Source organism: Lactuca saligna, chromosome 8, assembly GCF_052625555.1.
Source record: "Lactuca saligna cultivar CGN05327 chromosome 8, ASM5262555v1, whole genome shotgun sequence".
NCBI lineage: Eukaryota > Viridiplantae > Streptophyta > Magnoliopsida > Asterales > Asteraceae > Lactuca > Lactuca saligna.
This window is the reverse complement of record NC_136424.1, coordinates 71,543,922-71,566,034: the sequence shown is the minus strand read 5'-3', so window position 1 is coordinate 71,566,034 and position 22,113 is coordinate 71,543,922. Positions and strand designations below refer to the sequence as shown.

The 22,113-nt window shown below is 33.5% G+C and overlaps 4 protein-coding genes, 1 long non-coding RNA gene and 1 pseudogene across 5 annotated transcripts; 3 read left to right on the top strand and 3 right to left on the bottom strand.

Moving 5' to 3' along the window:
- Positions 1-271: 271 nt before the first annotated feature.
- TTN8 (Structural maintenance of chromosomes (SMC) family protein) lies at positions 272-5,933 on the top strand. The gene is made up of 17 exons (XM_078970817.1): positions 272-908; positions 1,167-1,403; positions 1,510-1,743; positions 1,832-2,070; positions 2,158-2,695; positions 2,772-2,898; positions 2,983-3,090; positions 3,163-3,270; positions 3,344-3,483; positions 3,568-3,657; positions 3,743-3,951; positions 4,095-4,264; positions 4,338-4,447; positions 4,534-4,910; positions 4,985-5,236; positions 5,325-5,555; positions 5,635-5,933. The coding sequence occupies exons 1-17, from the start codon at positions 471-473 to the stop codon at positions 5,681-5,683; spliced, it is 3,657 nt and encodes a 1,218-aa protein (XP_078826943.1). The 5' UTR covers positions 272-470; the 3' UTR covers positions 5,684-5,933.
- A 376-nt stretch (positions 5,934-6,309) lies between these two features.
- On the top strand, positions 6,310-8,124 carry LOC145011782 (patellin-4-like). The gene is made up of 4 exons (XM_078970520.1): positions 6,310-7,121; positions 7,204-7,322; positions 7,519-7,657; positions 7,756-8,124. The coding sequence occupies exons 1-4, from the start codon at positions 6,396-6,398 to the stop codon at positions 8,023-8,025; spliced, it is 1,254 nt and encodes a 417-aa protein (XP_078826646.1). The 5' UTR covers positions 6,310-6,395; the 3' UTR covers positions 8,026-8,124.
- Positions 8,125-10,977: 2,853 nt separating this feature from the next.
- On the top strand, positions 10,978-12,383 carry LOC145012715 (F-box/kelch-repeat protein SKIP25 pseudogene; annotated as a pseudogene).
- A 1,205-nt stretch (positions 12,384-13,588) lies between these two features.
- LOC145009757 (uncharacterized) lies at positions 13,589-14,236 on the bottom strand. The gene is made up of 2 exons (XM_078968391.1): positions 14,215-14,236; positions 13,589-14,124 (listed from the first exon to the last, which is right to left on the bottom strand). The coding sequence occupies exons 1-2, from the start codon at positions 14,234-14,236 to the stop codon at positions 13,589-13,591; spliced, it is 558 nt and encodes a 185-aa protein (XP_078824517.1).
- A 175-nt stretch (positions 14,237-14,411) lies between these two features.
- Positions 14,412-17,170, bottom strand: LOC145009756 (uncharacterized). The gene is made up of 6 exons (XM_078968390.1): positions 17,163-17,170; positions 16,830-17,089; positions 15,895-16,237; positions 15,173-15,675; positions 14,610-14,921; positions 14,412-14,560 (listed from the first exon to the last, which is right to left on the bottom strand). The coding sequence occupies exons 1-6, from the start codon at positions 17,168-17,170 to the stop codon at positions 14,412-14,414; spliced, it is 1,575 nt and encodes a 524-aa protein (XP_078824516.1).
- Positions 17,171-19,950: 2,780 nt separating this feature from the next.
- On the bottom strand, positions 19,951-21,051 carry LOC145013386 (uncharacterized). The gene is made up of 3 exons (XR_013664957.1): positions 20,937-21,051; positions 20,575-20,786; positions 19,951-20,344 (listed from the first exon to the last, which is right to left on the bottom strand). It is a non-coding gene; the product is annotated as an uncharacterized LOC145013386 (long non-coding RNA).
- Between the last annotated feature and the right edge of the window lie 1,062 nt (positions 21,052-22,113).

Genomic DNA, 22,113 nt, shown 5'->3' with positions numbered 1-22,113 from the left:
AACAGTTTCAATAGTTCAATGGCAAATAGATAACGAAAAAAAGTTTAGTGACTAAATGTGACAAAAATCGAAAGTTCGTTACCCTTTCAAGTCTTTATCTCTTTTTTTTTTAGCGCTCCCCAAAACAAATATATCAAAGCTCGTTCAAGAAAGAAATTAAAGTCAGAGGACTATTTTCATAAAAAAAAAAAGGTTAAAGAGTGAATATGTGACTTGTATAAAACACATGGACCGTTTATGTATTTTTGTCCAAAACCAAAGATATTCGTGGATTCACTTCCCCCCCATTTGGGTTCTCGTCTGCTCTACTCTGATCTGCAAAATGGGCGTCTAAACCCTCACTCCCCCGTTTGCATCCGACGAAAAATCCTAAATTCCCAATCATCCCGCCAAAACTGTACCATTTTCCAATTTGCCTAACCCAATCTTTCTCTTCACCGCAGAAAACCATAGTTTAGGGTTTCAGTATCATGCCAGCAATGGATTCGCCAGGCAAAATTCATCGAATCGAACTCGAGAACTTCAAATCATACAAAGGACACCAAGTTATTGGTCCTTTCTATGACTTCACCGCGATTATTGGTCCCAACGGTTCTGGAAAGTCTAACCTCATGGACGCTATAAGCTTCGTGCTCGGTGTAAGAACCGGTCAACTCAGGGGCGCGCAGTTGAAGGACTTGATTTACGCTTTCGAAGACCGGGATAAGGAGCAAAGAGGTCGTAAAGCGTTTGTTAAGTTGGTTTATCGTCTTGGGAACGGTACAGAACTCTTGTTTACTCGTACTATTACTAGTGCTGGGGGAAGCGAGTACCGGATCGATGATAGGGTTGTGAATTGGGATGATTATAATGCGAAGTTGAAGTCTCTTGGAATTCTTGTGAAGGCTAGGAATTTTCTGGTTTTTCAGGTATATAGTTATAAGTGTAAAATACCTGCTTATAGGTTAATTATGATAAACAGCAGTTTTGTTCTGCGTAACTTTGTCTGCATTGTTTGTTATTTAAGTACCGCATAATTCCTATCCATTGAGGGAGTGATGAAAAACGTTAGTGACATGGGCTTGATATGAGAAAAAATACATGAGTTTTGCTTTCATGGTTAAAATTGGACGTTTATTAAAAGGCTTTAAGACACTCAAAGTTGCTTTCGTATTTGTTAATTGCAGGGTGATGTGGAGTCTGTTGCATCTAAAAACCCTAGAGAACTTACAGTGCTTCTTGAACAAATATCTGGCTCTGATGAAGATAAGAGATTGTATGAAGATCTCGAGGAAAAGAAAGGTGCAGCTGAGGAAAAGTCAACCCTTGCTTACCAGAAAAAAAGAACCATTGTCATGGAGAGAAAGCAAAAAAAAGAGCAGAAGGAAGAGGCTGAGAAACATATGCGTTTGCAAGAGGAGTTGGTATGCATCATTGTGTTTCTCTTTCACTATCCTCATACATGTATATGTGTGTGTAACTGTGTATGAATCTATGTATAGCTCATATGTTTACACGTGCTTTTTGCAGAGATCATTAAAGAAGGAACACTTCTTATGGCAGTTATTTAACATAGAAAACGACGTTGAGAAGGCCAATCAGGAGATTGAAAATGAACAGAGTAGCCTTCAAGAAATTATTAACGAGTTAGATGGTTATGAGAACGAGTCACGCAAAAAAGAAAAGGAACAAGCTAAATATAGAAAAGAAATTGAAAAACGAGAAAAGAAGCTCGCTGAGAAGAAAAATAAAATCGATAAAAACGTGAGTTGTTTTTCCCCTTTTCCCACCAAAAATGTTTAATCCAATGTCTTTTTAATCATGCTAATACATTCTATATGTTTTAAAACAGCAACCCGAGCTTCTGAAGCTGAAGGAGGAAAAGACTCGCTTAACTGCAAAACTTAAAAACACCGGGAAAGAGCTTGATAAAAGGAAAGAAGAGAAGAAGAAACACACAGTTGAAATTGAAAAGCTGCGAAATGACTTGGATGACCTTACAAAGCAACTGGATAACTTACAGTCAAAAGGTCAATCTGAAGGGGGGAAGCTTCATTTAGGTGATGATCAATTGGAGGCATATAACCGCATGTAAGTATTAAGTAACTATTCATCTGTTATCATCAACTTAATATCTAAAAGAATGAATAGTTAATTATAAAATCTGGCTTGGTGCAGTAAAGAGGAAGCAGGTATGAAGACTACCAAGTTAAGAGATGAAAAAGAGGTTCAAGATAGGGAACAACATGCTGATGTGGAAGCTCAAAAGAATCTTGAAGAGAATCTACAACAGTTGGAAAGCAGGAAACAAGAACTCGAGTCACAACAGAAACAAATGGAAACTAGACTCAAGAAGATTCGAGAAGCCATTGACAAACACAATGACGAACTCAAACGACTCAGAAAGGAACAAACTGACACCACCAAGAAACTTGGAGATTCAAAAAAGAAATATGAAAATCTGAAGGCTAAGATAACTGAATTAGAGAATCAATTACGTGAGTTAAAAGCAGACAAACATGAAAATGATAGGGACACAAAGCTGTCACAAGCAGTTGAAGCTCTCAGGCGTTTGTTTCCTGGTGTTCATGGTCGTATGACAGAGCTTTGTAGGCCCACACAGAAAAAGTATAATCTTGCTGTTACTGTTGCTATGGGCAGATTTATGGATGCTGTTGTTGTTGATAACGAGCATACAGGAAAAGAATGCATCAAGGTAAAATGCGTTTTTTTGTAAATGATTGGTGAATATAAAATCATGATGCATTTCTGTATTCACTTGTTTTCTGCAGTATTTGAAAGACCAAAGGCTTCCTCCTATGACATTTATACCCCTTCACTCAGTCCGTGTTAAGCCAGTCATTGAGAAGCTGCGTGCATTAGGTGGAACTGCAAGGCTTATCTTTGATGTGATTCAATATCCTTGAACATAACCTTTTAAAGTTTTAATTACATATCTTCTTTATCTAGTCATTATTATTTGTTGACTTAACAATCAAACATTTGATCAAGTAATCGATAAAGCAATTCTCTTTGCTGTGGGAAACACTTTAGTCTGTGATGATCTTGATGAGGCGAAACATCTGAGTTGGACTGGAGAGAGATATAAAGGTAAAACATTTACATATTTTCTTGTTGTTTTGAATGCTAATATATAAATATCATTTTTAATGTTTGTTGTAGTTGTAACTGTTGATGGGATTTTATTAACAAAGGCTGGTACCATGACTGGTGGTACAAGTGGTGGGATGGAAGCAAGGTCACATAAATGGGATGATAAGAAGATAGAAGGTCTGTGGATTAAAATTAACTATTAATTCTTGATCTTTTTGTAGTAATATTTACACGTGTTACTAATTTTCAGGTCTTAAAAAGAAAAAAGATGGGTTTGAAGCAGAGTTACAAGAACTGGGGTCAATAAGAGAGATGCAACTGAAGGAGTCTGAAGCATCTGGGAAGATCAGTGGGCTTGAAAAGAAGATTCAGTACGCAGAGATTGAAAAGGTATCTTACAGTCTTCCACTCATATGCCAATTTTTTGTTGAAATGTTAATGTATATGATATAAAGTGTCATTTTTCTATTGCAGAAAAATACAGAGGAGAAACTTGCGAAACTGACTGCAGAATACAGTAATATTAAAAATGAAATTGGTTATATTGAGCCTGAACTTAATAAGGTACTGTTGCAATGGAGTTTACAAGGCGTAGCTCACTATACAATATGTATGATGCTGATGGGAGGGTATTATTGTAATATTGCAGATAAGGGAGAACATAACTTCAAGACGACGCAAGATTTTATCACTTGAAAAGAGGATCAATGATATTGTTGATAAAATTTATAAAAGATTTAGTGAATCTGTTGGGGTGGATAATATACGCGAGTATGAAGAAAACCTACTTGCTGCAGCCCAGGAGCTGGCTGAAGAAAGACTTAGCTTGCGTAATCAGCAGTCAAAACTCAAATATCAGTAAGTTTTGATTACCCCTGTAGCTCATAATATGCTGATACTGTTGCCAAACTTTCTCTTGGTTGAAAGTTTTGAACTAAAAAGAAAAAATAATGATCATTTATTTGGTGTCTTGGCACTAAAAATATTTATAAAATTGTCAGGTTGGAGTATGAGAAAAAAAGAGACATGGGAGCACGGATTGCGAAGCTGGAATCATCACAGACTGAACTAAAAGATTCTTTGGTTGAAGTTGATGAGAGAGAGAAAGAACTTAAATCGATGATAGAGAAAGCTACTGAAGAGATTGATGTATTGAAAGAAGAAATACAGGGTATGTCCCATTTTCTTCCAAAAATGCTATTTTTATAAAATCATAAAACCCATAACAATTATTATTTTCTTAGAGTGGAAGTCGCAGTCAGAAGCATGTGAGAAAGAGATGAAAGAATGGAAAGTAAAAATCTCTGCTGCTACAACAAACATAACAAAGCATAAAAATAAAATCGATTCCAAGGTCGGTATTATTTAAACTGGAAAGGAAAATGTAAAAGTTTGATTTCTTATCTTTTTTTTACCTGGAAAGTTGTTTATTATCTGCAGGAGAATCAACTTACACAATTAAGTTCAAAAAAACAAGATATTGTTGAGAAATGTGAATTAGAGCAAATCACACTCCCCACCGTGGCTGATGCGATGGATGTCGACTCAGAAACAGGCCCAGTTTACGATTTCAGCCAACTCAGCAGGCCGCATCAGCACAATGCAAAACCTGCGGAAAGGGAAAAGCTGGAGGCAGAATTTAAACAGAAAATCGGAAGCATAGTATCAGAAATTGACAGAACTGCCCCCAACTTAAAAGCCCTAGATCAATATGCTGCTTTGCAGGAGAAAGAAAAAGCAGCAAGCAAAGAGTTTGACGAGGCCAGAGAAGAAGAGAAGCTAGCAGGCAGAGAGTTTGAAACCGTGAGGACCCGCAGGTAGATATAGTCTTCATTCCCTCTTTTGAGTTTAATATTTATAATTTTTGTTGACAAAATTAACATTTTTACAGGCTTACGCGATTTATGGAGGCGTTTAACCATATTTCTGGAAATATTGACAAAATCTATAAGCAACTGACGAAAAGCAGCACACATCCTCTTGGTGGGACCGCATATTTAAATTTGGATAATGAAGACGAACCGTTTTTACATGGTATAAAGTACACTGCTATGCCGCCCACAAAGCGTTTCCGTGATATGGAGCAATTATCAGGTGGTGAAAAGACTGTTGCGGCCCTGGCTTTGCTTTTCTCCATCCACAGGTAATATATTATATATGTCATTTATTTATTTTTTGTAATATTTGGTTTGGTTTGGTTTGGTTTGTTGATGTATTATTTATTATTCCAGTTACAAGCCATCGCCCTTCTTTATACTGGACGAGGTGGATGCAGCACTGGATAATTTAAATGTTGCAAAGGTTGCTGGGTTTATCAGATCAAAGTCATGCGAAGGAGAAAGGGCAGCAAATCAGGAAACTCTGGAAGGGAACGGTTTCCAGAGTATTGTCATTTCTCTTAAAGATACTTTTTATGACAAGGCTGAAGCTCTGGTTGGGGTTTATAGGGATTCTGAAAGAGCGTAAGTCCAAATAAATAATATTAAAAACTTTAAATGGTCATTTCATGTTTTTTAATTATATATTGTTTTTGCTCTGCAGGTGCTCAAGAACTTTGACATTTGACCTAACCAAATACCGGGAGGCATGATAAAGATGTAGGCATAAGCAATAGATGATGAAAAAATGGCAAAACTTTTTTAAGCAATAGATTTAGTTAAAGCTTTGTGTTTATTTGTGAGTAGCTTTCCATGTTGATTTTTATTGTTGGTTATAACTTTAAAGACAACAGTAAAAGTAACCTAGACGATTGTTATTATGTAATGTGCACATAACAAACATATCCACGACTGTAAGTTTTTTATGCACCTTGTATAATGTGGATCGTTGTCTTGTTGAAAGCCCACGGCATTTTCTGGCATAAGGCTCAAAGGTTCTACAAATACTTATACACGATAAAACACCGTCCATTTCCAATCATTCATTTCCTTCCAGAAAAAAGAATTTTATGGTGTCAAGAAATATACCAAACATTTTTTTTATCGACATCAAAGGATTCTCCAATATTTTTTTTTATTCAAAATTAAAAAAATCGTGTTAATTTGATAGACTGAAATGTGGTCGCTTTTATCTAAGCAAATAGCTAATCCAGGTGATACAATTCGTCTAAAAAAAATCTTTTTTTAGAAAAAGAATTTGCGTAGTTAAATAAAACCATCCAATAAATTAGTGACCATGAAATATAATTAGAAAAAAAAAAGCGAAAATTAATATTGCTCACAGATGCAGAGAGGCCCCACTAGTCACTACCACAACCTTGACGTTCGAGTTTCCGGCCACCGGTGCACTGCCGGAGCTCGAAAATGGACGACGACAAAGATCCTCATTCACCAATCGAAACCTTCCACGATTCCATTGACGAGGAACCTAAGCAAAAAAAACCTGAAAGTTCGATTGCAGCAGAGTTGAAGACGAAGAAAAGGAAAGCTTTAATCGAGCTCCGTTCACGTCTCGAGGATTCCATACTCAATTACACCCTCATCGGAGAAAAATACAAAGCGAGCGAGCATCTTAGAGAATTACAGATCTGGGGTGTCCCATTGTTACCCAGTCGAGGCCTCGAGAGAACCGATATCATTCTCAAAAAATTCTTGAAAGCCAAAGATTATAACGTCCAAAACGCTTTTGAAATGATAGCAAACACGATTATGTGGAGGGAAGATTTTAATATAGACAAGCTGTTCGAAGAAACGTTTGGCCCAGATCTTGACAGTATTGGGCACATTCAGGGCAAAGATAAAGCAGGTCGCCCATTGTGTTACCAATTGTTCGAAGCGTTTAAAGATAAAGACACTTTACGTAAGAGATTAGGAACCAAGGAATCATGCAATGAGTTCCTTCGTTGGCGAATTAAACTAATGGAAGGATGCGTTCTTAAACTCGACTTCAAACCCGGTGGTGCAGATTCTGTCATCCAAATTATGGATGTCAAGAACATACCCAGACCATTTCTGAACGAACTCTTTGCGGGTAGCAAGAAATATTTTTCCCTTTTGCAAGAAAATTATCCAGGGATCATTTACAGAATCGTAAGTTTCCGTAATGTTTTAAGTCAAATAAGTGATGAAAAAAAAAATTGAAAGTTTATATATCTTTTTAAACAAAATGTAGGTGATTGTTAATGTCCCGATGTGGTTTTTCGCGTTCTATACGTTAAATATGCGATTAATGACAAGAAAGTACAAAGTAATGTACGTGAAGCCATCGGCAATCACTGAGACCCTTCTCAAGTTAGTTTTGCAAACCATCAACATCTAATACATATATTTGATCCTGATATTACACTAAAATGACTTCTAGGTTTTGAAAATGTCATATCAAATCATGGGTGATGATAGAGTTTTTGAAATTTAAATATCATTTTTTTTTTTGTCTTTATTAAAAAAATCCAAAAAGTAAAGGTAAACTTGGTTAAACGTGTTGAAGATTTATAGATCCAGAACATCTCATGGCTCCATACGGCGGTCTAGGAATAAAAGGCGGCGAATTCTCGCCTGACGAAAAAGCGACAGAGCAGAAGCTCAAAGGATATGCAACCGATAGCATCGAGATACCTACTACAGAGGTTTGTTTCAGCTTTTTACAGTATCACTATCTTAGTAACAATGACAGTAACAACGAGTGAGATAAAATATTTATGTTTTTGGTGAATTTTGATTACAGGTGGGGATGACCGTGTATTGGGATTTAACGGTAACAGGAAATGATGTGAGTTACAAGGAAGAATTTGTGCCAGAAGATGAAGGTTCATATAATGTGTTGGTTTCAAAAGGAACACAAATAGGGAGAATGACTTCAAATTCATTTCATGTAAGTGAGCCTGGCAAAATTCTTATTACATTAGCCAATCCTTCTTCCAAAAATAGAAAGATTTTTTATAGGTACAAAATTAAACCCTTTGTACCCATGCACAATTTACCCATTACAGATTAGAGTTTTTATTTATTTATTTATTAATCCTATTTGAATATAAGTTTAGTTAATTTTGATCGTACTTGTACTGAAAAGTTATCCTCAAGGAAATGGGTATATACGAGCTTGAATTTGTATTAAAAAGTAGTCCATTTAGATTTGTATATCGTCTTAACACTCAAATTTGCCTATTTTACCACATAAATATAGTTGCATATATTTTGTTCCAACTTCAGCAGCATTTTTGTGTTATATACATAATTATAAAAGCAAAAGCAACTTAATTTCTATTTACTTTTTTAGTATACTTCACAAGGAAGAAAATCAATCAACTTCGATTTAAAATCCCGATCCCACCTCTTTAATTTTATTATATAACCGAGTATCAAAAACCCATCTATTCATACTTGAAATCGAGTGTTACAAGTTGCAAAAAATCTTTTAGAGCATCACATTTTATCAACTCACCTTGAGTTAGGCGGACACATTTATGATAATCTTTTTGTGATATTATGTCTCTAGTATACATGATCAAAATAATCTTATTTCTAATTAAGATGTTTATTCTTAATGTTTGCGGTTTGTAACAAAAAAAGTTATGGATGATGCTTAAGAAGTTAAAGTTAATTACATCATCTTGCAAGCAAATTTGAATATGAGTTCATTTTGGTAAAATCTTACGATTCCGATCCGATCTTACGATCACAATTTTGCAAAACGTAAAACGATTTTAAGTAGGATTCGATTTTGACAATCTTGGTTTCATCTAAGCTTTTAACTGTCCACTTTCACTTATTAACAAGAAATCAAGATACTAGCAGTAGAATTCAACTTTGAGCTCTGTTGATTCAAGTACAGTGTATTTAAATTGTTTAATAAAATAATACAACTAACTGCTTTTAACCTAATTGGATATATATAAATAAAAAATATGTTCTGTTATATGATGCTTTTGGCAAAAAGGTATGCAATGTGATAAGCCAAATGATTACTTCTATTTTTAGCAATTCACATGATGTGTTCATCTTGGGAATGCTTTTGATTTAATTCATTAAAAAAAGTCCATATGTTAGTTACAGACTTCAATAAAGTATTATTTTCATTTTCTAGAAAAGGATTAATACAATCTCTCTCTCTCTCTCTCTCTCTCTCTCTCTCTCTCTCTCTCTCTCTCTCTCTCTCTCTCTCTCTCTCTCTCTCAAACTATTTATTCTGACTTTTGTTGGCATTGGTTTTTCATTGTATATTTTTACATTTTATAGCTGTTGTGTAGCTCCTTATTTATTAGGAATCATAAATGTTTAAATTATATATATATATATATATATATATATATATATATATATATATATATATATATATATATATATATATATAATCAAACTAACTCATATCTATGAACGTGTAACAAGATCTTGATAATTAAATTAAAAATGAATAGTCAAATTGTCAATTGTATAATTAAACTAAAAAGAATAGTTAGAATTGTCAATTGTAATTAAAAATCGAAAGAAAGCAGAATGAATAAGTTTTCCAGAAAACCAATGGTAAGGATAAAGTGAGCATTTTAGGTGAATAAGTTAGAAAGACAACATATATTTTGGGATACACGATTTTGTGAGTTGATATTTTGGGATACATAATTTTCCTTAGTTAACGGTTTTAATTCCACAATTAATGACCTTTAATTTCATAAAAAAGTAATTTAATTTCATAAAAAAAGTAATTTTTATTTGTATTTTTTAAAAGTGAAATTAAATGGTTACATACGGAAGTCTAATTCGACTGGCAAGCCAAAATAGTATGTAAAATCCACTTACCATAGAGTTAGGAGACACCATAGACATTCTTTCATGCTTATCTTCAATCCAAGATGTTATGATTCAAATGGTTGAAGAAACATAGAAGAAGAAGACATGGCTGGAATCTTTTTTCTTTCAATTTTAAGGCACAAGACATGTGTGTTAGATGACTTAACCAAATATAAGTCAATAATTATGTATTGGATTCATATTAGCCATATAGGAAATGTCCCAAGTTCTAATCCTCAAGGCTTTAATCAAGGGTATCCAGGAGAAGGGTTGTAATGTGCTTAAGTGTCTTAACATTTCTCCATAGTCGAGCACTAACACCCACTTTTCCATATCCCTGCAAATTGGCTTCGATTGCATGACGACCCTATCGTAGCCACATAGATGTCAAATCAACATTTAGCAACAATACTATGTCGTAATGATACTTTTTCAATAGATGACGAGAATCTAATGGAAAACCATATTAAAAAATACTTTAGTGACTAAAATATATAGACGTGGCATTGTTATAGTCTTTTAACCCATTGTCATTTTCATGATCATCCCAATTTTTGATCTATAAAATTATAAATATGATATTCTACGGATTCATATTCAAAATTTTAAAATTCGAAATTATTAACTTATCATATCAGACATAACTAATCTTTTCTTAAACTAAGAAATTGAAATCGTCACAACAACGTATATGGATAGATATGAAATCTAAAAGTTAGGGATGACCTTTTAATAAACACCACCCACACTCTGTCATGTATCATATGCAAGTATGCAACTGCTTTCTATACACCTTTTTGCATTTATTATTTGTCTCTATCATACGCTCCAACCAAACACCTTTTCATCTGTTAGAATCCAAAAATAATGCCACTGAATCATGTGCATGTATCTAGGCCTTGTATATTATTTAATTTAATTCTAAATACGATCATGACATTTATGGATTGTGTTCTTACACGATAAAGAAGTAAATTATTTATATAGAAATAAATTAATTTTCTTTTAATTGTATTTTCAAGATCTAAATTAAAATTTTTTGATAGAAAAAACGTATTTTATTATTATATTTATTTGATGAATTAATATTAAATAATATTTCGTTACCAATATTAATGAAATAATGTTTCCCTTTCCGAAATTAAATGTGTATCTTGTATGACCATTGAATAAAACCCCCACCTTTTAGAGCCTTCCAAGTTCCAATTATCCACCACATATGATAACTCTCCCGCGTCATGTCCCCTTCATTTGACGATTCTACTATTTCTATATCACGCGCCGCCACCATAACCACCGCCATCGCTGCGTCAAAGCGCCGGAAACTCCTCGTTGATCATCACCTGCCCATGATACCTGGTCTACCTGATCATATTGCCCAACTATGTCTTTCTCGTGTTCATCCCTCCATCCTCTACTCCGTTTGCCGTTCATGGCGGCAGTTCATCTACTCCGCCACTTTCCCGCCGTTTCACTCTCTTTACACTCTTTCAACTACCACCCCCACCGATTCATCAGGTCAAAATTCGACGCTACAGCTCTCTTCCTTTGATCCGATCTCTTCTCAATGGAGTGTTGTTACTCCAACACCCTATCTACGCAACGTCTGCCTCCGCCACCCATCATTCATCGCCCGTAATTTACTCATCCAGTCCGTTTCAGTCGCCGGCAACCTCGTCCTACTTGCCGGAACCTCCAGCGACCTTCTCCCCGCTTTTTCGCATCCTATAATCTTTAACCCACTAACGAAGAAATGGTCTTCTGGACCTCCACTTTTAAGCCCACGCCGTTGGTGCCTTGCTGGAACCTCACGCGCCGCCGTATTTGTCGCGAGTGGGATTGGTTCACACTACACCCAAACTGTCGCTCGCTCCGTCGAGAAATGGATATTCCGGGAAACTGATTCTTTTGATAGTAAACGTAAAGATTCAAACTGCGTTTGGAAAAATATGCGATCTTTAAGAGATGGAAGGCTATGCAGGGAAGCCATTGATGCCGTTGGATGCAAAGGGAAGCTTTATACGATAAACATGAAAGGCTCGTGTGGTAAAGAAGGATTGGTTTATGATGTAAATTGCGATAGCTGGTCAGAGATGCCGGCGGGGATGTTGGATGGCTGGAGGGGGCCAGCGGCGGCGATGGATGAGGAGACAATTTACATGGTGGATGAATCAGAAGGTGTACTGAAAAAGTACGACGAAGCAATGGAAGTGTGGATAAATGTTTTGGAGGATGACATGCTAAAAGGGGCGGAGCGCATTGCCGCCGGTGGTGGTAGGGTATGCATTGTGCGTAGTGGCGGTGTTGGGATTTTGGCGGTGGATGTGGTCTCATCTCTACCACGGTTGTGGGTTTTGGATTCACCGGCGGGACAACAAGTGTTGGCACTTCATATTCTGCCTAGAATGTGTCCGAAGGAGTTCCAATCGCCGGTGGCGTTTTAGAGTCCAAGAAAATATGATTTAGATTCCAAGCTTTTTCATTAATGTCATAACTTAATCAATTTATATACATTTGCATGTTAATCAGATTGATATTTAATTGAAATTAGTTGAACTATTATTATAATTTAATATTTTAATATTTGCAATACCTTGTATTTATCATTGTGGTATTTCTTGATTGATATTTTAATTGTCATTAGGTACTACAATTCTACAAACCGGGTGAAATGAAAATTATAGCGTTATGATCTACAAACACGGAAGGTTTGTAAATATCAAATAGGAAACAAAGTAACAAACAAAATTAGATGAATCTTTAAAATATTATGGAAAGTAAATGATAGAAATAGTAAATCTTGTAGGTTTTATATAACTCCATAGTGTTATTTCTTAGGAGGAACGGAGATAATAAAAACAACAACAAATCACAAAGGATGTGACAAAGATCAACAGTACAATAGACAACTAGAATTATTTAAAGAATACCACATATATTGATATATAAAGACAATGAGTGATGTACAAATGCGCACAAAGTTGGTTGATTTCTGTACAAAGTTGAAGAGGCAATTTGCCCAATATGTTCTTAGACAGGAAGGGATGATACGAGAGTACGATAGAATGGGCTTTGGCTCACTCCAGTATTTTTTTACTTTTGTTAATCTCTTAAAACTTATTTACATAAGAACTAGGTGTGAAATCCATATAATATAAGGGTTTTTTAAAAAAAAAATTAATATATTTTATTAAACATTACATGTTTTTAGTATTAATTTAACATAAAAACAAAAATATATAAAGAATAAATTAATCATTTCAAAATATAAATAAATAAAATAAAAACGTACGTATTTATAAAATGATGATGACAATAATGTTATAAACATTAAACATTAATTAAATAAAAATTGCTAAATATATAAAAACAAAATGATGAATAAGTATGTAAGATAATGTAGAATAATAAAAACAAACAATGAAATATTCAGACTTATTTATATGAATTACAAATTTCCAAAGACTTCTTTGAATACAACATTAAATTTCTTATTGGTAAGTTTTCCATCTTTATTTAAAATTAATATTTTTAATCCATCTTTACTCTTCGACAATGCAACATACAACTACCCATGAGTGAATAATGGTTGTCTTAAAAACAACCCCACCTTCGATAGTGACTGTCATTGACTTTTATTTATTGTCATTGCAAAACATACAGCCAGCGGGTATTGTCGTCTTTGAAATATGAAAGAAATCCTTTTATCCGAAGGCGTCAAAGACATTCTTGGAATAAACGTACGGTTACCGATATTACTTCCAGATATTATCTCAGCTTCTATAACATGTTTGCCCAATGCAATAACCCGTAGCCTTGTTCCATTGCACAAATATGAATTTTTGATCAATATTTCTTAGTAACATAACCGGAACACCGACTTTTAATACCAACTTATAAATTGGCATACCTGAAGGTCTAAGACCATTTAGAACATCAGGGGAGTATAAAGTTTCATCAATGTTATCATGAACAAAATCTGCATGTGAAAGACCATCTGAACTTAAATACTCTTGTTGGGCTACTGGAAATAATTTTAACAAACGCTCGTTAATCTCTTGAACGACTTCATTCTTCCGTGCAATGATTGCTCTTTCTTGAAAATAAATCGGATTCTTGGCATTTTCAATGATAGAAGGATAGACAAATTCAATTAATGAACCAATAGGATCAATAGAATCAACAATGAGAAGATCATCAGGAATATCAATAATTGCCTCTCCATTTAAACCACCAACCTTTCCTTCTCCTATATCCAAAATCCATTTTTGCAGAAGTTCTAGTTTCTCGAATATTGGATGCGAGAACACTTAACCTCATGTTTTTTTTTGTCAATGCTAACACTTTTCAATTTGATCAAATGTAAGAGGAACATAAAGAAGCATGGACAATTTCTTACCTGCTTCCGTTAGGAATAGCATGTAGAATTTGTATAAAATCTCCTCCAAAAACAATTGTTTTTCCTCCAAACGGCAACTTTGAGTTGGTACGAAGATCACAAGCGAATATATCTTTCATATAACGATCCAAGGCTTCAAATGCATGCTTATGAATCATAGGTGTCTCGTCCCATATAATCAATGATGTTTTTTTTAACTATTCGGCTACATCATTGTCTTTCCCAAAAGAACAAAAAGAATTCTCTGTACGATTTAGAGGAATTATAAAGCATGAGTGTGCTGTTCTACCTCCGGTTAGTAACAACGAAGCAATACCACTTGAAGCAACATTTAGGACAATATCACCTTTATATCTTAAAGATGTAGATAAAGTCTTCCAAAAGAAAGTTTTTACCAGTACCTCCATAGCCATAAACAAAAAACACTCCTCTTTTTTTTTTCTGTTTAACAGCTGTCATGATTTCATCAAAAATTGAGCGTTGTTCAACTGTTAATGATTCAAGTAGCTGATGAGATTCTTTTTGTAGAATCGTTATATCAAAATCTAACTCCTCAGTAATTAAACGATTGTTTGTAGAAGATATCAAATCATGATCAGGGTAAGGTATCCCAACAAAATCTCTTAGGCTTGAACTATTTTGGAGCAAAATTTTTTCAATCTCATATAGCATCAAGTTTTTAACCTGATCGTCATTAAGTGATAAACCTGTACAAAAGCAAAGTTAATTTAAAAATATCTGTATAATTATTCATGTGAAAAATATATAAATAATGCGTCAAATGTAAATAATGGAAAAAATAATAATACATGGAGTCTTTAATCTTATTCGTTAATTGTAGAGAATTCCATCAGGTAATATTGCCAAGTATTTTCCCAGACATAATATGGTTTAGACAAACTATTAGACTTTAGCATAGTTGCAAATAGAAATCGTAAATAATAACAAGATCAGTGACTTGCTTCCTCGATGGCATCAATATATTCTCTATCATCTTCTAAAAGTCCAAGCGCATAACATGCATCTTTAAAAGTAGGACAAACTTGTCCATTAACCTTACGAATATCTTCAAATGATTTCTGCCCTTTGAATTTATTTAAAAGAATTCTCAAAAAATATGCTTCACCTAGATTAGGCGAAACTGTGTGAATTCTCCCAATAGAAAACCCTTGTTTTCTTGGCTCCCAACAACGATCTTCCTGTTTCCATACAAATTTTGTAGGAAACTCAACATAAGAAAGTTTTCGTGCATCAACAGTATGTTCATTACAACTCATCCAAGATAAGAACATCGAAGAAGAAACAAATTGTTTGTTGAGGAAATCTTCAATATCATCATCTGCTCCATATACAACATTTTGTTTTCCAGGAAGATGGAACGGAAGCTTTACAACAAAAGGATATCTGTAATGAACATCAAATGCAAATATACGCCATGAAGCTTCACATGCATACAAATACCTACAATCATAGTAGTTATGTATTTCATCAATGGAAACTTCATCATTATCATCTCCGTTGTTTTATACAACTGCAACAGTAGCCCGATCAGGACCCTTGTTAATATATTTAAACAAATATTTGATGGAAGCTGCTTGATTGCACCATTCAATATTAATGTGAGCCTGATATCTTTTCAAAAGGGCTTTGTGATATGGAACCATGCTTCTGTTATCTAACCTTACACCAGACTTTTCAAGAAAAGATCCATCATTACGTCTCCTGTATATAGGATAACCATCTGAATCGACTGAGGTATTTTCTAAGAATGACTTTGGGAAATTTTTTGAACACTTATTGTCACTCATGCATGGGCATTTAGGATTATCAGAAACACATGGACCATGCATCATAAACTCACTGACAAGTGCATACAATTCTGGAACATCTTCTTTGTTTGGAATTTCAACCGAAATAACTTGGTCAATATGTTTAACAGTAAGGAGTTTGTAATCAGAATGCATGAATAAACATATAAGTGCATGAGGCAGACCGCGCTTTTGAATCTCCACAGTATAAGCAACTGTAAATTATTAAAATAAATATAATATTATAATATAATAAAAAAACATAATGATAAAAGTATTGTTGTTTTATAAGGTACCTGCTTGGACCCGACCTAATAACGCATTTTTCTTTAAGTCTTTAATCAAAGAATTCAACTTGATTTTGAATAATCTGGAAAGGATATCGAGCCTATCTTCGGGATTAAGTGTGGTGTCGGCAAGAAACCTTTTAATTTCTGGCCACTTTGGGTTGCATGTTATAGTTATGAAAAAATTTGGGTATCCAAACCACTTACAAAGCAACATGACATCTAAATAGTTTTGCATCATGTAGCGTGCACCACCGGTAAATGAAGAAGGCAAGATAACACGTTTTCTGATGTTATAAAAATATCAGTACCACCATCACTTTGTACGTTTCGTAATGTTTCACACGATTCACATCTAAGAACTTTTTGCTGATTGCGTATGTAATATAGTCTCTCAGTTTCAATCATCGTATAAGCATCAACCAAAAAATGTTGAAAAAGCCTTCTCGAAGAATTAATGAAAAAACATTAACTTTATCTTGAATTCTATAAACAAAGAATTCTCTCATTGTACAATTACGATGTTTGCTATTTGTTGAATCATCAAAATCTCTGTGAGGGATGTCAACTCTGTATCCATCATCCCCATATGGAAAGAGTAGTGTGTACTGAAGAGCAAGATAAGAAGGATGTAATTCTTTTATACGTTGTAGACTCCCTGATTTAGTTATTACGATGATATCTCTATTATCAATTGCATCACCAATATCACCAACAATTAAAGCAGCAACTTTAGAAGCAGAAGGTAAGTTATATGTCCTCCATCTTGTTGCCTTCTTCCTATAAGACGCAACTTTACATCTATATGAAGATTTTCATCAAAACAATCTATGACCATTCTATAACACTTAACCAACGCATTTGTTGAATCCAACGTGTCCTTCAAAAAGCATATAATTTCGATATCAAAAGAATGAGAAGTTGATGTGCACCCTTCTTTTTGTGTACTGTAACGCCCGTAGATCCGGGCTAGTCAATTTAGAGGCAATAAGTGTCGAAAATGACTTTTCGGAAAAATATTATTTAGAATAAATAATCTTAACCAAATTATAGTATATGTTACAAGGTTTCCGTACATATAAAGACCACCGAAATCCGAGTTATAACGAAGAAGTTATGACCCGTCGAAGTTTCGCAACGGAACCGACACGATACCGGGAAACGTAAATAGTGAATTTACGATAGAGCGAGATTTAGCCTTAGCAATCTAAATGAAAGTCGTAGAATACGTTAAACCGAAAGCATCCATAAAAAGAGCGCCCAAATCTGACTTCGTATGAGGAAGTTATGATTTTTCGAAGTTTCGGATTAACCGTGTACAACCTGAAATTCGAATATTAGATCGAGTGGTTTTTAGCCGACACAACCTAAACGAGAATCGAAGATCTTGTTATTAGTAGCGTAACGATAAAAAGACAGACGAAAATGGACATCGGATGAAGAAGTTATGAGATTTTAATGGACCAATCCTGTCCCGGCCTGTTAAAAATATAACTTTAAAAATAAAGTTAAAATTAGCCGACAGAGTCTAAACGAAAGTTGTAAAGTACGTCTCCACCTACGTGTGGATATAAATAACGTCAAAAACGGAGTTCGTATGAACGAGTTACAAATTATAATAGCATATTTACGTATTAAAATAAAGTATAAAAGTATATACGTACACACACACATATATATATATATATATATATATATATATATATATATATATATATATATATATATATATATATATATATATATATATATATATATATATCATTAGAAAGGTATCGGCGATGCGGTCATTATAAGACTAATGTTGAGTTCTTTCGACATTGGTTTAGTACAAATATCGTTAAATCTATTTAAAATAGTATTATAAAGGGATGTTTAGTTGTTTATATAATTAAAATGTCATTATGTAATTATGGAGGGTAGTTTTTGAAAATTTAATTAGTATAAATAAGAGCCTCAGACTCTCATATTTCTTGCACTATTCACTTGATTCAAGAGTTTTTCTCTCCTTATCCCCCGAGCATTTCGGTCCCTCGTGATTCGACTTCTCTTTCTATAGTTTTAGTATAGTAAGGTGAGCGCTACAACGCTGCACGAATCTTTCGTAGAAAGATTTAGCGACGAAGTTCTGCCCCTGCAGAGCCCGACTCCTAGCTAAAATCCCATTGTAAGTAAGTTATGCTTACCCTATTTTAAATATAGTTTATATTTAAAATTATTATTGTTATTATAAATTTATAATAAATATTTGAGCTATTATTATGACTTATATAAGTGTCGTTATAATATCTTTTTAACTACTCGCGGTACGGGAAATCTGGTTTACAGGGCCGCGTAGGGTTGTTGGATTTCAGAAGTGCTATACGCCAAAATGGTCCTGCCCTCCGGTGTTATATGTCTGGTCCCTGTCTGTATATAGTTATTGGAAAGTATTGTTTAAAAGCTTATATAATAATAATAATAAGACTAATAATTAGTCACGGTAAATATTAGAGTAAAATCTAGTCGTAATAATACTAGGTTTCGTCAAAGGAAATTATTTTAAAGTAAACGAAGCATTGTCCGAGTACCGAGTCACCACCTTCTCAGGTGAGTGCATAGTTACTTTCATCTTACATGTAGATATGAAATATTGTATACAAACTACGTGCTATGTGTGCATATTATCTGAATACTTGTTGTCTATGCTGGATGAACGTTTTTTTATACATGTTTTAAATGATTTGAACTGTATACGTATTTTAAATATACATGTATGTTGGGTATGAGATGGGTAGATGAATGATGAGAGATAAAAGATGATGTGAGTAAACATTGGCAACTATGGACTTAATGCCTATTGGACAAACACTGGTAGCTATGGACTTAGTACCTGTTAGGAATTGGTAGCTATGAACTTAGTACCTATTAGATAAACACTGGTAGCTATGGATTTAGTACCCAACAACTATGGAATTAGTGCTTTACGAACGAGCATTGGCAACTATGGATTTAGTGCCAGTCCTATAACTCTGGAAGCAAAGGACTTCAGAATGAATGAATGCGGGATAGATGACTCTTAGGATAGATCTTTAAGAGTAAATAAGATAATGGGGATGAGTAATTGGGTCGATTGTTTGATTGTTTAAACATAATAATTATATTATTGTGGGTTGAAAACCCTATGTACTCACCAGGTTTCCCAACCTGACCCACTCAGTTTATTTATATTACAGGTGTTGAGATGAAGTCACATTACACTGAGATATTAAAGAGATGTAGATCACTAGTGTAAATAAATGTAAGTTTTGTTTATGCTTATGTTTCTGTATTGACAATGACATCCCAAATGTTTTAAAACGAATTAAAAATACTTTTCTTCGAAAATGCTTTGATAACGTATTTATCATGTTTTACTGGGAACAAATTCCGCAACATTTTTATTAAAAGAGACACTCTGATTTTTATAAAGCATAAACAAAATCGGTCTTTTCTGGCCGTAAAAATGGGGATGTCACATGTACTGTTAACAATAACGGTTATATTTAAAATTTAGCAATTATTATATGAAATATATAAAATTAATGGTGTATAAAAAAAACATATAAAGAAAAACTTGAAAGCTTGTTGTCGATTTGAAACTTCATTTTCAGTATCGTATATGTATAATTGCGAAAACTTTGGTTTCGATCCATCTATAGGTAGAAGACTTCCCATGTAATGATAATTTTTACCACTAAGTCTGAAAGCATTTGGAGCATTGCCTTTGTTAATTGAAGAATCAACTTTTTCCACCCATTGAAGTAAACGAAAACATCGAGTTGAATCGACGAATGTTCTTCATGAATTTTTTTCCTTTTGGATGAACATCACGAAAGAGATTTTCATAATTTTTAGGCGATTCTTTTAGTTGAGGAAGCTCGACCTTTCCGTTTCCATAATAAAGGGAAAAATAAGTTTTCTTTCCAGAAGTATTGCCTTTAAGTGCTTCATCCCTCCATTACTGTGCATGACACATCGTACACACAAAAGTCTGATCACCATGGTCCAAATAATCTATTTAATAAAAATATATGTTAAAGTTTGAAATAATTTTTTTTGAACCGACAAATCTAATTTACTCGTATGCTAACAACACCTATTCCACCTAAGTCCACAACGGGACTTGAACTCTCGACCTCAAAGAGGGAGGGCACCACCTAATACCGCTGGGCTACAAACCCTTTGGTACCTGAAGTTAATTGTTTATAAAGAAAGATGGATGATACATTTAAATTAAAACTTACCTTTTGTGGCACCTGAAGTTAATTGTTTATGGATTTGTTGATCACGTAACTCTTCTTCTGATGTTAAGTCGAAAATGGGTATGTGAGCTGTATTTAAAAACTTCCTTTTTTATTTATATTTTTGCATGCTAAATTGTTGGAATAGTCTCGAGTGATTGAAGATGAAGTCGTAGGTCTCATGTCACGACACAAGATTGAACATTCTCCATTTACTAAAATTAAAAGTATGATATTTAGTATTAAATTTATAAAGTAAATAGATAAAAATAAAAAAATAAATACAAATAAATGCATACATATTATAATAATATGTATATCATATATAGTAAGAAACAATATGCCGAATAAAAGGGTAGTTATACCATTGTAAATGTTGGATAACGGAGTTCTTGTAGTAAAATTAGAAGCAACTTCAAAACGTTCTTGATGACGACCATTATTACCTATAATTAAAATATATGTTAATATAAATATGTATTAATTATGGAACAATAAAGAAATACATATAAGAACATAATATCTATTCAAATATTTATAATAACGATAGATGGATAAAATAAAAGAAGTAAGATGATATATATGATATACCGATTGGTATGGTGGACACGTGATTAGATTTTCTTTTATCCAAATAAATTTTTATTTCTTTTCGTTTGTCTTTTGCATTGTGTGATAATGGACTCTCGATATAAATATTGGAAGTAGATTGAACATGTGTGTGTTGATATCCATATGAAGAAGTTAGGGTGACATTTTGATTGTTACCACCATGATATATGCAAACTTGCTTGATGTTGGTAGTTATATTATAAATGATTGTAAAAAATAAATAAAGAATATGTAAGTTATAGTACACATAACATTTATATTAAATCAACACACAATAAGAAAAATATAAAAAATAAATGTAATGATATAATTACACCTACCCATATAAGGGATTTATGAAATACTAATGTAAAAAAAAAATTGAAATAAATGTTTACCGTGCACGATATTAGGTGTGAAATTATAACAATATCTTAATTAAATATAAATTGTAATGTATAAAAGAGTCTAGGTAAAAGACAATACCATTTCAGATTCAAAGGATTGTGTATAAAATAAAATATCTTTAAAGTGCAATAAAAAGTAGTGTCATTGATATAAAAAGACACACCACAAGGTCTTGTGGATAAATGATTGAATCTTTTCTTATCCAAACATAATTTTCTAAGTTTTCTATTCTCTTTGGCAGCATCGGACAATGGAGTTTTAATATTAAACCTTGAAGTAGATTGGATAGTTGTATGTTGATATGCATATGATATATTTGGATTGACATTTTCATTATCAATGCGAATATATGTAGAATTGGTTATAGATGGTGAATGTTGTTGAGGAAAACATGAAGGGAGAAGAGGAAAACATGAAATAAATTCATTTTCGTGATCTTAAACTAATTGTATCGATATTTACATATGTTAACCTGATGTAGTAGATACTTTTGATAATGGACTCTGATGATGAACTTGGTGATGTTATAAATCTTCAATCTCT

Bases quoted from the DNA above. Each gene is read 5' to 3' on its own strand.
- TTN8 (XM_078970817.1), top strand. From the start codon at position 471: ATGCCAGCAATGGATTCGCCAGGCAAAATTCATCGAATCGAACTCGAG. The intron at 2,696-2,771 runs GTAAAATGCGTT...TGTTTTCTGCAG, and splicing joins CAGGAAAAGAATGCATCAAG to TATTTGAAAGACCAAAGGCT. The intron at 4,448-4,533 runs GTCGGTATTATT...TATTATCTGCAG, and splicing joins AAAATAAAATCGATTCCAAG to GAGAATCAACTTACACAATT.
- LOC145009757 (XM_078968391.1), bottom strand. From the start codon at position 14,236: ATGCTATTCCTAACGGAAGCAG. The intron at 14,125-14,214 runs GTAAGAAATTGT...CATGAGGTTAAG, and splicing joins GCTATTCCTAACGGAAGCAG to TGTTCTCGCATCCAATATTC.
- LOC145009756 (XM_078968390.1), bottom strand. The intron at 15,676-15,894 runs GTTAGATAACAG...CTATGATTGTAG, and splicing joins CTTGAAAAGTCTGGTGTAAG to GTATTTGTATGCATGTGAAG. The intron at 14,922-15,172 runs GTCACTGATCTT...GCTTTTGTACAG, and splicing joins TGATGCCATCGAGGAAGCAA to GTTTATCACTTAATGACGAT.
- LOC145011782 (XM_078970520.1), top strand. From the start codon at position 6,396: ATGGACGACGACAAAGATCCTCATTCACCAATCGAAACCTTCCACGAT. The intron at 7,122-7,203 runs GTAAGTTTCCGT...AACAAAATGTAG, and splicing joins CAGGGATCATTTACAGAATC to GTGATTGTTAATGTCCCGAT. The intron at 7,323-7,518 runs GTTAGTTTTGCA...AACGTGTTGAAG, and splicing joins ATCACTGAGACCCTTCTCAA to ATTTATAGATCCAGAACATC.